The following is a 15935-nucleotide window of genomic DNA, read 5'->3' on the forward strand; positions in this document are numbered from 1 at the left end:
AACAGAACAGAACGGGACAGAACGGAACAAACCAAGGTATGTTATACTGTCAACTACGGTTATAACGAACGCAAAGGGACAACTAATTTGAATTCGTTATAACCGTAGTTCGTTATTAGCACATGTACAACATATATACACAAATGGACGGGACCAAGAAACAGTTCGTTTTATTCGGAAGTTCGTTATAAGCGTGTTCGTTATAAACGTTGTTTACTATATATGGTTGTATTTCAAGATGTTGTACAATGATACGTGACACCTGTTTATATGTCAAACTAATCGCCGTTTTTGGATGTCGGCTAGAACTGACTTACTGAGTGAAGACATTTGTTTTCTTTATATGGAAAGTACAGCAATGACACGTTCATATGATTATTGAATATATAAACAATTCCGATATAAGTCATCAGTGCCGATAGAACTATTGCAATAAACTTGTCTATGTTAGTGTTTCTGTTAGTGTTCTATTTCTTATGGGGGCACGAGTGGCCCAGTCGTCTTAGGCATGTGTAGTAGCTCATATGGCTGTATAGTAGCGTCATTTAGTGCACCAGAGACCTTTGATCGTGGGTACGAACAAGATTCGCCAGTATTATGTTTCAAGGTTTGTCAGCACTATAACCGTGTGCATGGGTTTAACTAAAGTGGTAAACGTCTAAGACCTGCATCGCCTCAGACTTTCCTCCCACATTTAACTGACACGCCGTAATATAGCCGAAAATGAATATTCACTGCGACTTATTTACCCTATTTGATGTAAACTCCATCATCCATGTTATCTCAAATGTTTCAGTCAATATCCATGTTCGTAGTATGTCCTATGTTGTGGCCACGCCCATGTTCCTGGAACGTCCGTGTTTTTGCTTGGTCCACGATCCTCGACTGCACGTCTATATTTCTACAATGTCCACGTTTCTACAATATCAATGTTTCTACAATGTCCACGTTTCTACAATGTCCACGTTTCTACAATATCAATGTTTCTACAATGTCCAGGTTTCTACAATGTCCATGTCTCTACAATGTCCAGGTTTCTACAATATCAATGTTTCTACAATGTCCATGTTTCTACAATGTCCATATTTCTACAATGTCCATGTTTCTACAATGTCCACGTTTCTACAATGTGCATGTTTCTACAATGTCCATATTTCTACAATGTCCAAGTTTCTACAATGTCCATGTTTCTACAATGTCCAAGTTTCTACAATGTCCATGTTTCTACAATGTCCACGTTTCTACAATGTGCATGTTTCTGCAATGTCCATGTTTTTACAATGTCCATGTTTATACAGTGTCCATGTTTCTACAATGTCCATGTTTCTACAATGTGCATGTTTCTACAATGTCCATGTTTCTGCAATGTCCATGTTTCTACAGTGTCCATGTTTCTACAATGTCCATGTTTCTACAATGTCCATGTTTCTACAGTGTCCATGTTTCTACAATGTCCATGTTTCTACAGTGTCAATGTTTCTGTTTCAGAACGATGTCTCAGCTTCTATGCTTCATCCTGGCTGCTGTCACTCTCAGTCATTCTACAGGTAAGATCGCTCACTCCAGACAGGTAGACCAATTAGTCCGTGTGGTTCCGTTTGAAGAATTTTACTTAACTGACTTTCTATCAATAGCTGTATTACTGACATTGACAAAAAATGGGATAATGTTCGCGAGAGGCAATATAAATGCACGTGTTGTATTTGGTGTCTATTTTATACCTCTTAATAACAGTCCACAACTACTCAGACGATTATCGGAAATATTTTTATTTCTGAATCGTTTACTTCTGCAGTGAGTGGGTAAGTATGGTTTTACGCCGCTGTTAGCACTTTTCCAGCAATATCACGGCGGGGACACAAGAATGGGCTTCACACATGGTACTCATGTGGGGAATCGAAGCCGGGCTTTGGGCGTGACGAGCGAACTCTTTAACCACTAGGCTACCCGACCGCCTCTTATTTCTGTATTGATTACGTGATATTACAACACCACAATGGCATGATTCTTGTTTCTATCACACTCCTGCTATTTCTCCGTCTTCATAAAATGATGACGTTATATATATGACTTTTCACTACAGCACGTTAATGCTTTATGACATTACATCTGAAAGCTCTTTATTTTTTCTCCATTCAGTTGGTATTAAACTCTGGAACTCTAAGACCCCAAGAAGCAAGACAATATGGCGCGGGAACTGGAACCTGGATACCTCCACATACAGGGGTCAGGAGTCGGTGTCTGCTGAACCAAACCCCGACGGCAGTAACTACAAAGTCAGCGCCATCTTTCTCTCCCAGGGATCCTACGGCCTCACCGATCTCTACAGTGGAGCTGAGTTCTACTCCTCTCCTCTAGAGCCCAGGGAGTGCCTGACACTCTCCTACAAAGTGTGGTTCGATGACAACTTCGACTTCGCCTACGGTGGAAAGTTGCCGGGTCTGTACGGTGGCGGGGTCAACTGTACGGCTGGAGGTGACCCAGGCAAGGACTGTTTCACATCCCGCTTCATCTGGAGAACAGGAGGCATGGGTGGAGTGGCACTCTTCACCACATCTCAGCAGACACCCGAGTTCTGTACCACTGAAGGGGTGGAGTGTAATGATGCTTGGGGGCACCGACTGGGCAGCGGAAGTTTCCAGTTCCAGACCGGAACCTGGTACACAATCCAGCAAACTGTTCGCCTTAACACCCCCGGCCAGGCAGATGGCTACGTTCGAATCGTTGTTGGGGGTGTCGGTACAGTGTATGACGTCAGTAACGTTGTAATCAGAGAATCCCTGGATGTGAAAGTGGACGGCATTCTTTTTTCCAATTATTTCGGCGGGACATCGTCATGTTCCGGAAGTCCTGTTGATACTCATGTCTACTTCCGGTATTTCGTCCTCAAGGACAACTTCTGCTAGAAATATCTCAATGTGCATGTGTTTAAACAACCACAGTGTAACCTCTGTTCTGTTTATGTTCTTGTTGTTGAAATAAAGAGCATGAACATTGGTCATTCTCATGTCATGATATGGGTTTATTTACACCTTCAACACAGATTGACCAAGTCGTCTAAGGCGCCGCGATTTGCTGTACAGAGTTGCGTCCCTTGGGAACGCCAGAAACCTTTGATTGTGGGTTCGAATCCCGGTTCGCCCCGATTATGTTTCTAGGTTTGTCAGCACTATACCCGTGCTCGTAGGCTTCACCGAGGTTGTTAACATCTGAGACCTGCATCATTTCGGGCTTTCCTCCCACATTAAGCTGACAACGCCGCGATATAACTGGACTACTTTTAAAGGGGGCGTTAAACCCAATTAACTCACTCACTTACACAGATTTACAATACCGTAACACACACACACACACACACACACACACACACACACACACACACACACACACACACACACACACACACACACACACACACACACACACACACACACACACACACACACACACACACAAAAGCACACACACACAAAAGCACACACACAAAAGCACACACACAAAAGCACACATCACGGATACGTTTCCGTACTTTTGTGTATCTACGCATTTCGTCCAACGGGCCGTGAAATAAACTTAACTTCGCCGTCTTTGTTTGATGTTCCTGATATGCAACATGACAGCTTGCCTATTTGAAAACTAAGTGATAAAGATAAACTGGACCCGGTGTCAGAGAGTGGAATTTCCCCTCTAGCCTATTCCCCCAATGCAACCAAAGCTGCCTGTCGGGCGCTTGAAGGTTACCAATTCACATTACCATTACCACATTAACTCCTTAGTACCCATTTACTGCTTGTGGACAGAGGCATGCATGAACAAGATCACTTGCCAAAGGTGACGCCGCCATTTTTTCAACTCGTGTTTCAGTGGAAGATATATACGTGAGTACTGTTTCCGTCATCTGTTCATTTACCAACTGATGAGCGGATTCTGTTTAATGCACAGGGTTGTGAACTGCAGGCTATGCTTGCGACAACACTTTTAGGACCTGTACTAATGTCAGCCCTTAGGTTAAATAACTAAAATAACTACTGTGGCTAGCAAAATCTCAGGATGCAAATTCAACAGTCTTGACTCTCTTTACAATCAACGTGTTTTACAGCTTGCAAATAGAATTTTATACCAACCAAATCACTTTTTATACCCTTGTTATGACGTTTTACCATCTGGAAGAAGATATCGTGTACCTTGTTTTTAATCAAATAGAGCCAAATCTTCATTTGTTCCCGTTAGTATTTGATTTTTAAATGATGAACCAAGTCAACCTGTCTCTTAATCATTGTTTAATTCTTATGTGCTAGTGTTAATTCATATTTTATCTTCTTTAATAGTGCATATTTTGTTGCTTTATGTTATGCATGTATGTTCTGTGTGTATATTTGTATGCATGGACTGTTATGTAAGTTTGCATGGAGTGCTATGTATGAGTGCAGATATATGTGTTGGTCTGTAATTGTATTGTTCGTAATGAGTGTATGTATACTCTTTTCACTTCAAATATAATCCAAATTCCCCTCGGGGTAATAAAGCTTTATTCTAAATAACACTAACGGAGTTCGAACCTGGGACCTCTTGCTCTTCAGCATGATAAAGGCGACAGTGAAATTTTCAGCACCATTAAAACCATAACATTGGTGAACATAATTTCTATGTAAAAAGAATTTTATTCATTTTACTGAATACTAATGGAGTTGGAGTTCAAGCTGGTCTATTGCGCCAGAAACACAGGACAAAACTTTGTCCAGAAATTCTAAAATATAACTGTCTTCCACTGTTTTGCTGTTTGTTGATTCCAACACACCCTTAATCACTGCATTGTAGAAAATCACTGACATGAAGTGTTTACTAGTATCCAGCAACAGTTCATAAATAAGTTCTCTGGCATGAATAACAAGTGGCAAGTCGGAATCCTCTGTTTTCAACACTAAACTTGTTATACAGGATTCCTAAAAGCTTGTTTTCAATTGAGACACGTTTAACTCCAATTTCTTTGTCAAATATGGCATGCAAGAAGTTCGCTTTTGCCATTGCTGTTTAGGTTATGTTTTTTAATACTGCATTGAAAAATCTGAGGGATATAGGGGAAATTCTGCAATATAGCCATACTTCCCCTTGTGTTAAGGGGGGAAATCTGACTCTAAAGCGGAAATATGGCTATGAAGTCATTTTTCCCCGGGGGAAATTTAGCTATATAGCCCTTTTTCTGGGGGGAAATTAGACTATATAGCCCCTTTTCCGGGGGGAATTTAGGCTAGGGGGGGAAATCCCACTCTCTGACACCGGCTGTCTTTTGGGTATATTATGATTGAGAATCAAAATTCAATTTCAAACACATCCACTTGAAACAGAAATAGCGAAGTACATCATTTGAAACTAAGCCTCAGTAAAGATGGTGACTATACTTAACCGGCGTAATTAATTTTGTATGGACTAAAGTAGCGAATACGGTGTTGTGGTAAAACATCGGTCAATTTCATTTAAGACGAATGCTACAAATTGGTCTGCGAGAATTGTGTTTTAATGAATATGTTAGCGGTGTAAAATATTGCCTCATTGAGAAACTCACTGGCCTGAGATTATTTCTATAACTGACGCTGTTGCCGCGAATAGCTGCAATACTGCTAATCCGGCTTTAAGCAATATGCACTCACTCACTGACGGTGATATTTGTTTCCAGCTTCCGGACAATTTTATCTTTTCACTACTTGGAGAATGAAGAGCATTAGAGAAGCATGACCACAGGATTAATAACGAGCGCATGCGACTTGACCTTATAATATTACGCATGCGCACGGACAGTGTCTAAAACGCGAGAACAAGAGAACGCGAGGTCGTGAGAAAATAAAATGTCGCATTCTCGCGTTCTGGCGATTTCGTGTTTTTGTGGCCTACTTTGACAATTCGAGATTGCGAAGTTTTGCATCATGTCCAAATGTCTCATTCCCGCGTTGGCGACTTTTGACAAAAAGTGCTATGTTGACTGCGGCGTTAAGCAACATACACTTACTCATTTGCATTTGCAGCGGGACAAGTCGAATGGTCATGGTGACAAATGCACTAGAAACAGGAGATTGTTTAGAAAAACCACAGAAGCGTCTATAAAATACTAATATTGTATTTTATTTGTATGTCAGAACGTTATTTTTACAGACAAGTTACGCTGCAAGATTTGTATTGATTTTAAAGCTGTTTGTGCATATCAGATCATATAAGTCCATTAATAATGCTTCAGATTCAGTTCACCAAGTGAATGTTCATAGCCATTACATTGTCTGGGTCTTCAAGAGTTTCGCTCAAAAGAAAGCCTTTCTTCACCCAGCAGTGAGTGGGTATCCGGTAGGATGAAAATGTAATATGACTAAACCTTGGTGTATACTCCCAATGGGAATGAGAGTGAAATTTGAGTGCACACTGATCCATCAACATCAAACAAAGTCACTTGCTAAGGGATACACAACATGTTTGGGAGCAGGGCGCCTAAAACAATCTCTTGAGACAAGTTTCGAAATATGAATATGTAAAACAAAAACAGAAAGTTTGTTTCACTGTTTATTTAAATTCAAATAACATCTGGTATACTTTGATTATGTTCACATGATGCCCATTTATTATATTTTTAATGACAATGATGAGGATGTGGAAACTTCGAGGTTGAGAGGAAACACAATTGGGCAGGTTTTAGCAGACGTTGTCCTTGAGGACGAAATACCGGAAGTAGACATGAGTATCAACAGGACTTCCGGAACATGACGATGTCCCGTCGAAATAATTGGAAAACAGAATGCCGTTGACTTTCACATCCGAGGATTCTCTGATTACAACGTTACTGACGTCGTACACTTTACCGACGCCCCCAACAACGATTCGAACGTAACCATCAGCCTGGCCGGGTGTGTTAAGGCGGACAGTTTGCTGGATTGTGTACCAGGTTCCGGTCTGGAACTGGAAACTTCCGCTGCCCAGTCGGTGCCCCCAAGCATCATTACATTCCACCCCTTCAGTGGTACAGAACTCGGGTGTCTGCTGAGATGTGGTGAAGAGTGCCACTCCACCCATGCCTCCTGTTCTCCAGATGAAGCGGGATGTGAAACAGTCCTTGCCTGGGTCACCTCCAGCCGTACAGTTGACCCCGCCACCGTACAGACCCGGCAACTTTCCACCGTAGGCGAAGTCGAAGTTGTCATCGAACCACACTTTGTAGGAGAGTGTCAGGCACTCCCTGGGCTCTAGAGGAGAGGAGTAGAACTCAGCTCCACTGTAGAGATCGGTGAGGCCGTAGGATCCCTGGGAGAGAAAGATGGCGCTGACTTGGTAGTTACTGCCATCGGGGTTTGGTTCAGCAGACACCGACTCCTGACCCCTGTATGTGGAGGTATTCATGTTCCAGTTCCCGCGCCATATTGTGTTGCGTCTTGGGTTCTTAGAGTTCCAGAGTTTAATCCCATCTAGTCAGAATATAGTTGATATAACAATCGTAGGTAATATGCCATTAGTATGTTGTAATTAAGGGAAATCAAAGCATAATAATTTGTGTATGTAAATTTAGTCCGAGCTGGAGGGAGGAAAACATAAAGTTTGTTTAAATATAATGTTAATTTCATATACGTGCTGTGAAGTGTCATGTATACAATTTAAATCATTGTTTTGCTTTATATAAATGGTTTCAAATTCAATGTTCAAATTCACTTTCGCGCCGCAAATACCCAAAATACTCAGAATCGGAAAACATATAATTTTTACCTCGCATTAAGGGACACATAATGGCCTCTGAACATTACATTCAGTGAAACACAATCAAGACAGGTTTCTTCCGGTCACATTTTGTAATAGAAATACATGAATGAGTGTCGTATATACTTAATACCTACATGGGCTTATACTATCTACCTGTACGGGGGTCAGTTATCTTACCTGTGAAATGGCTGAGGGTGACAGCGGCCAGGAGCAGGTATCGGAGCTGAGACATCGTCCTGTAACACTGACGTACCCCAAACATGCGGAACATTATCGGAGTGAAGAACACAACACAACACGTGAAGGACCTACCAAATGACGTATCAGAAACATGGATATTACAGCTATATGGACATATGGACAATAACGGACATAAAACACATAGACATTAAAAGAATAATACCTTTGTGACATAAACGAAGTGAGTATAGTTTTAATCCGCCTTTCGCAATATTCCAGCTATAAAACGGCGAGGGAAACCAGAAATGGGCTTCACACAATGTCCCCATGTGGGGAATCGAACTGAGTCTTCGGCGCACGAGCGAACGCATTAACCACTAGGCTAGCCACCGCCCCCTCATATACGAAGCATAAGACATTGAATATATAGGACAAATTAGAACCTTCAGTGAACTTCAGATACAAAACATTTACAAACGAGCGAAATATTCCAGTCACAGAATCGGAATAAGTGTTGCTGTTATCGAAATATCACTCAATCATAATAGTTATGTTCACTTAGAGAATCGCTGTCATAGAAGATGACGGTTAGTTGGGCAACGTGCGTTATTTAATAAAAAGTGACACTATTCGACTGTGGGTAACATACCTGTCCAACGCTGTTCCGTTGACGTTGAGTGACGATTCTTCGGATGTTCTGTGCTTATAAACGGGTATTTCTTATCGTCGGATCATTTTGTTTGTGTTGATAGATAGGATACGTGAACCATTTAATTCACATTTAATTACTTTATCAACGAGTATTATACCATTCATTATTTCCGCGTTCCCTCAGGTCACGGTGACCTAGCGAAAGACCACCTGCAGATAAATGTGTAGGCGCGATGATGTCAAAAGTGTTCTCTACGTACATTGACACAGTCTCGGGTTGCTATAGCAATGTAGTCAATGTTATATCAGAAAGTACTGCTAGATTGAGTCACTGTACTTACGAAATAACGTTTACACTAACCCCGTAAGTAGTGCTACAAAGTATCGTTTGCCATGAGCTATTATAACGTCAAGCTTCATGTTGACGTTTACGTTCATAGTCCACGGCAAAACCATACCGTATTACATACACATGGTGTTAGCGCAAGCTTTACTACTTTTCTAAGATGCTGAGTTTACGAGTAACCTTGTGTATTTTTTAGAGGTGGGTTTCATTTCAAGTGTGTGATAAGCGAGGCCGTAAACTGAACATACTCTGACAGGGCTAACTGAGGAGTTGTTTCACCTAGTTACCCGCACCCTTACGTTGAGAGACAAAGTACTTTTAGGCATAATAATACACCCTCAAAATGGGTAGTATATGGTTAAATATGTCCCATTATATCATCCGTTCAGTGTATGACTGTTCACAATCCCATGTAAATAAGATTTAAATCTTAGTTTCTTAATATATAAATTTGCTTCAGTTTAATCACATGATTCGAAACATTCCAGAGTGCTTTGAGGTACACACGGAAACACTGCTGATGTCCTGTGTCGCTGGTTAGTGTGAGTTTACGTGTTTTCTGTCGTAAAAAAATCACATTTGATGTAAGCAGACTGCTTAAATGCAGCAATGAAAATTCCGGGACAAAATAATTTTGCTTCACTTTTTACAAAAACAAGATTTGTTCACTGGACACAATGGCATTGTTGGAAAAAAAGAAGCTGTGCAAAGAGAGAGAGAGAGAGAGAGAGAGAGAGAGAGATATATATATATATATATATATATATATATATATATATATATATATATATCAGTGTTTGCCTTGGAGCAGTGGCCGAAAAAGCACACACAGGCCTTAAATACTGTTTATACATCTAGAAGAAGCATCAACAGTAATATGAAGACGAAACATTCCACAACACTTCAACATCTGTAGTTTCAGAATAAACACCCAATACAAATTACCAAACTTTGCTTGTAATGTTCGAGAATGCAACCAGTAAGAACACCACAAATATATATAACTAGAACTAATCTATTTTTTGGGGACTACAGTTTTGTCTGAACCGCCTCATACTAACAATGTAGAGAAAACTTTAACAAAAACTGCAGTGTGTAGAAAGCGAGTCGGTACGGCTCAGTGATTACAAATATTAGGTACCACTCTGGGTTCGGTGTTAATTAGATGATGAGATGATGAGAGATTTTATTAGGTGGGGACATTAGGCAGTCGGGTACACGCCAGGCAGATACCGGGGATGAAGCCTGAGGGAAGGTAAGGCTGCCTGATTGAGTTGCACCTGGCGAAGAATGACCAGTCGGAGACTCTCAAATATCCTCGTAACTTCTGGCACGTGTGTGTGCGTGCGTGTGTGCGTGCGTGCGTGCGTGCGTGTGTGTGTGTGTGTGTTTGTGCTTGCGTGCGTGCGTGCGTGCGTGCGTGCGTGCGTGTGTGCGTGTGTGTGTGTGTGTGTGTGTGTGCTGGATGTTTGAATGTAGATCATTATCAGCAACATAAGACAATATGTGCGTGACATCACGTTCTCAGCTGTCTCAGCTGTCTTTTATGTGTGTTTGGGTTTTTTGCCCTAAAAAAATTTAACTTGACAATCCCATGGAAACTTCAAACATTTCAAGATCATCGTTTGGTTACTACTTTTTGAGATGTGTGCGAACCAATTTATTACTATTTATTTCATGAACTGTCATTTTGGTGGAAAATGTTAAAATACTGGAGTATATTATACAAAGGTAAATCATTTTCTGTCGGATAATCAGCAGCATATTATGTCAGTTCTCAAAGGCAAGGCAAGGACCGCCTATTGGGCCTGGTGGATAGAGCGGCTGCGACGAGAACGGAAGGTCGGTGGTCCGATGCCCGCTCGCATCATACAAAAAGACTTTAAAAGATGTTACCTGCAGTTGTTACCCTATCTGGAGCTCGGCATTAAGGGGACAAAACAAGGAATAGTCGGCTCGGAGTCAGTATACTGTGTCTGAATGGGGTAACAGCGGTACGGTAGCTGTGGGTTAGTACTATAAAACCGGCATGAGATCGTACTAGTACGTATACAAGCAGCCACATACACACACACGCGCATGCTAGCACGCACGCACGCACACACACACACACACGTGCATGCACGTCGCTATATGAGTGCAATAATCTTGAACGCCCGTTTAAAATTTTTTGAATCATTTAATGTCACAGCGGGGTTTACAAGATATAATACGTGGTTGTATTGTTTTTTTCTGGTTTTGTTTGACACATTTTGAAGGGTTTTCTAGATTTAGAGGATAAAACAACAACTGGTCGATTTGGAGTTACTTTCACGTGTGTGAGTGAGGTATCCACGTTAATCTTTCAGCGTGGTATCTCAGTATGCTAGTTCAATCATACCAGCATTAGCCCGGACTAGTACACATGCCCGCAAGCACACACACACACACACACACGCACACGCACACGCACACACACACGCACACACGTGTTTAAACCTTATTTTCACCTCACCTTGGGTATTTACATTTAAACTTGAAACATCAATATGAGGAATAATGTTTTTGTCAGTCACGATTTTGAAAAATGTTCTAACCACTGCCTTCTTGAAATGACATTAAAAAACATCATGAATGGACTCATTCGTGGAATAATAGTGTAATATATCTATTCTGAAACCAATTTGGATTATACACTATCTAGACTGTTGATGGTGTACTCTAGCCTAATATAAACTGCTCAGCACAAACTATACCATTGAGAAACAATATTTTAGAAAACTTCAAAATGTGTAAAATAAATCCGGACGAACCTTACACAACCATGCCCTTCTTGTACTCCCCGCATTGACATTATGTGCGATGAAGGGGTTTACGTCTCACTCATATAGCGACGTGCATGTTTTTAGTGTGTGGTTGAGATTAGTGGCCGTTTTTAGTGCCAGCCAACCGAATTACCATGCCGCAGTTTAACATGGATACACCACTCAGACACAGTGAACTGACTCCGAGCCGACCAGTCCTTGTTTTAGCCCTTGAATGTCAAGCGCCAGACAGGGTAACAATAAGTACCATCTTAAAAACGTCTTTTTGTATTCGCGGGCGGGGATCGAAATCATGAAATCCGATATCCTGACAGACGCTCTTGCTCACCAGACCACGGAGGCGCGATGACATAATATGTCAGACTGAGCAGGTGCATGTGAATTCTTCATGACGTCGCCATACATGTGGTCTTTCAGGTCACCGTGACCCGAGGGAAACTGAATCAATGCATCCTCTTTAATAAAGTAATGAAAAATAGATAATACGAAACAAATAAAACTATCCCACGATAAGGTGTAGTCCTTTATAAGCAGGGCACATACGTTAAATCTTCACTCCACACGGCGTCAACAGAACAGAACAGAACGGAACGGAACAAACCAAGGTATGTTATACTGTCAACTACAGTTATAACGAACGCAAAGGGGCCACTAATTTGAATTCGTTAGAACCGTAGTTCGTTATTAGCACATGTACAACATATATATACAAAATGGACGGGACCAAGAAACAGTTCGTTTTATTCGGAAGTTCGTTGAAGGCGTGTTCGTTATAAACGTAGTTTACTATATATATGGTTGTATTTCAAGATGTTGTACAATGATACGTGACACCTGTTTATATGTCAAACTAATCGCCGTTTCTGGATGTCGGCTAGAACTGACTTACTGAGTGAAGACATTTGTTTTATATATGGAAACTACAGCAATGACACGTTCATATGATTATTGAATATTTAAACAATTCCGATATAAGTCATTAGTGCCGATAGAGCTATTGCAATAAACTTGTCTATGTTAGTGTTTCTGTCAGTGTTCTATTTCTTATGGGGGCACGGGTGGCCCAGTCGTCTTAGGCATGTGTAGTAGCTCATATGGCTGTATAGAAGCGTCATTTAGTGTACCAGAGACCTTTGATCGTGGGTACGAACAAGATTCGCCAGTATTATGTTTCAAGGATTGTCAGCACTATAGCCGTGTGCATGGGTTTAACTAAAGTGGTAAACGTCTAAGATCTGCATCGCCTCAGACTTTCCTCCCACATTTAACTGACACGCCGTAATATAGCCGAAAATGAATATTCAATGCGACTTTAGATCAACTCTATTTGATGTAAACTCCTTCATCCATGCTATCTCCAATGTTTCAGTCAATATCCATGTTCGTAGTATGTCCTATGTCGTGGCCACGCCCATGTTCCTGGAACGTCCGTGTTTTTGCTTGGTCCACGATCCTCGACTGTCTATATTTCTACAATGTCCACGTTTCTACAATGTCCATGTTTCTACACTGTCCACCTTTCTATACTGTCCATGTTTCTACAATGTTCATGTTTCTACAATGTCCACCTTTCTACAATGTCCATGTTTCTACAATGTCCATGTTTCTACAATGTGCATGTTTCTACAATGTCCATGTTTCTACAATGTCCATGTTTCTACAGTGTCCATGTTTCTGCGATGTCCATGTTTCTACAATGTGCATGTTTCTACAATGTCCATGTTTCTACAATGTGCATGTTTCTACAATGTCCATGTTTCTACAATGTCCATGTTTTATACAATGTCCATGTTTCTACAATGTTTCTGTTTCAGAACGATGTCTCAGCTTCTATGCTTCATCCTGGCTGCTGTCACTCTCAGTCATTCTACAGGTAAGATCGCTCACTCCAGACAGGTAGACCAATTAGTCCGTGTGGTTCCGTTAGAAGAATTTTACTGAACTGACTTTCTATCAATAGCTGTATTACTGATATTGACCAAAAAAAGGGGTTGGATAATGTTCGCGAGAGGCAATATAAATGCACGTGTTGTATTTGGTGTCTATTTTATGCCTCTTAATAACAGTCCACAACTACTCAGACGATTATCAGAAATATTTTTATTTCTCAATCGTTTACTTCTGCAGTGAGTGGGTAAGTATGGTTTTACGCCGCTTTTAGCACTTTTCCAGCAATATCACGGCGGGGACACAAGAATGGGCTTCACACATGGTACTCATGTGGGGAATCGAAGCCGGGCTTTGGGCGTGACGAGCGAACGCTTTAACCACTAGGCTACCCGACCGCCTCTTATTTCTGTATTGATTACTTGATATTACAACACCACAATGGCATGATTCTTGTTTATATCACACTCCTGCTATTCCCCTGTCTTCATAAAATGATGACGTTATATATATGACTTTTCACTACAGCATGTTAATGCTTTATGACATTACATCTGAAAGCTCTTTATTTTTTCTCCATTCAGTTGGTATTAAGCTCTGGAACTCTAAGACCCCAAGAAGCAAGACAATATGGCGCGGGAACTGGAACCTGGATACCTCCACATACAGGGGTCAGGAGTCGGTGTCTGCTGAACCAAACCCCGATGGCAGTAACTACCAAGTCAGCGCCATCTTTCTCTCCCAGGGATCCTACGGCCTCATCGATCTCTTCAGTGGAGCTGAGTTCTACTCCTCTCCTCTAGAGCCCAGGGAGTGCCTGACGCTCTCCTACAAAGTGTGGTTCGATGACAACTTCGACTTCGCCTTCGGTGGAAAGTTGCCGGGTCTGTACGGTGGCGGGGTCAACTGTACGGCTGGAGGTGACCCAGGCAAGGACTGTTTCACATCCCGCTTCATCTGGAGAACAGGAGGCGTGGGTGGAGTGGCACTCTTCGCCACATCTCAGCAGACACCCGAGTTCTGTACCACTGAAGGGGTGGAGTGTAATGAAGCTTGGGGGCACCGACTGGGCAGCGGAAGTTTCCAGTTCCAGACCGGAACCTGGTACACAATCCAGCAAACTGTCCGCCTTAACACACCCGGCCAGGCAGATGGGTACGTTCGAATCGTTGTTGGGGGTGTCGGTACAGTGTATGACGTCAGTAACGTTGTTATCAGAGAATCCCTGGATGTGAAAGTCGACGGCATTCTGTTTTCCAATTATTTCGGCGGTACATCGTCATGTTCCGGAAGTCCTGTTGATACTCATGTCTACTTCCGGTATTTCGTCCTCAAGGACAACTTCTGCTAGAAATATCTCAATGTGCATGTGTTTAAACAACCACAGTGTAACCTCTGTACTGTTTATGTTCTTGTTGTTGAAATAAAGAGCATGAACATTGGTCATTCTCATGTCATGATATGGGTTTATTTACACCTTCAACACAGATTAACCAAGTCGTCTAAGGCGCCGCGATTTGCTGTGCAGAGTTGCGTCCCTTGGGAACGCCAGAAACCTATGATTGTGGGTTCGAATCCCGGTTCTCCCAGATTTTGTTTCTAGGTTTGTCAGCACCATACCCGGGCTCGTAGGCTTCACCGAGGTGGTTAACATCTGAGACCTGCATCATTTCGGGCTTTCCTCCAACATTAAGCTGACACGCCGCGATATAACTGGACTACTTTTAAAGGGGGCGTTAAACCAAATTAACTCACTCACTCCAACACAGATTTACAATACCGTAATGTTTCTTAAAAAAAGTAGAATAATTGTGCTGCCCGTTTTCGTAGAATTTATATTAACATAATAATTTTAGATTCCAAGTGCTGGAAGTCACGATATTACTGATACGGTTTTTGCACACACACACACACACACACAAAGCACACACACACACACACAAAGCACACACACACACACAAAGCACACACACACACACATACAAAAAGCACACACACACACACACAAAGCACACACACACAAAGCACACACACACAAAGCACACACAGACAAAGCACACACACAAAGCACACACACACAAAGCTCACACAAACAAAGCACACACAAACAAAGCACACACACACAAAGCACACACACACACAAAGCACACACACACACAAAGCACACACAAAGCACACACAAAAAGCACACACACACAAAAGCTTGTTGTGTTGTTGTGTATTTGAGGTAAATCAGCGAATCTAAAATCTTCCAACTGTCTTCAGTTACAATACGTCACATTGCTAGTTGAAACACACTTTGCTAGTTGATTTCTATCAGGTCTGCACTGTAAACT

At 41.7% G+C, this 15935-nt stretch overlaps 3 protein-coding genes across 3 annotated transcripts; 2 read left to right on the plus strand and 1 right to left on the minus strand.

Annotated features, from left to right (window-relative positions):
• LOC124141434 lies at positions 1–2954 on the plus strand. The gene is made up of 3 exons (XM_046509447.2): positions 1–36; positions 1489–1547; positions 2140–2954. Exons 2-3 carry the CDS (start codon positions 1493–1495, stop codon positions 2904–2906), a joined length of 822 nt encoding a protein of 273 aa, XP_046365403.2. The 5' UTR covers positions 1–36; positions 1489–1492; the 3' UTR covers positions 2907–2954.
• A 3595-nt stretch (positions 2955–6549) lies between these two features.
• On the minus strand, positions 6550–8028 carry LOC125383695. Its single transcript, XM_048402399.1, has 2 exons — positions 7909–8028; positions 6550–7442 (listed from the first exon to the last, which is right to left on the minus strand). Exons 1-2 carry the CDS (start codon positions 8000–8002, stop codon positions 6676–6678), a joined length of 861 nt encoding a protein of 286 aa, XP_048258356.1. The 5' UTR covers positions 8003–8028; the 3' UTR covers positions 6550–6675.
• A 5502-nt stretch (positions 8029–13530) lies between these two features.
• On the plus strand, positions 13531–14950 carry LOC125383655. Its single transcript, XM_048402352.1, has 2 exons — positions 13531–13585; positions 14184–14950. Exons 1-2 carry the CDS (start codon positions 13531–13533, stop codon positions 14948–14950), a joined length of 822 nt encoding a protein of 273 aa, XP_048258309.1.
• Positions 14951–15935: the final 985 nt, after the last annotated feature.

This window comes from Haliotis rufescens, unplaced genomic scaffold (genome assembly GCF_023055435.1).
Source record: "Haliotis rufescens isolate VD_foot unplaced genomic scaffold, xgHalRufe1.0.p SCAF_26, whole genome shotgun sequence".
NCBI classification, from domain to species: Eukaryota; Metazoa; Mollusca; class Gastropoda; order Lepetellida; family Haliotidae; genus Haliotis; species Haliotis rufescens.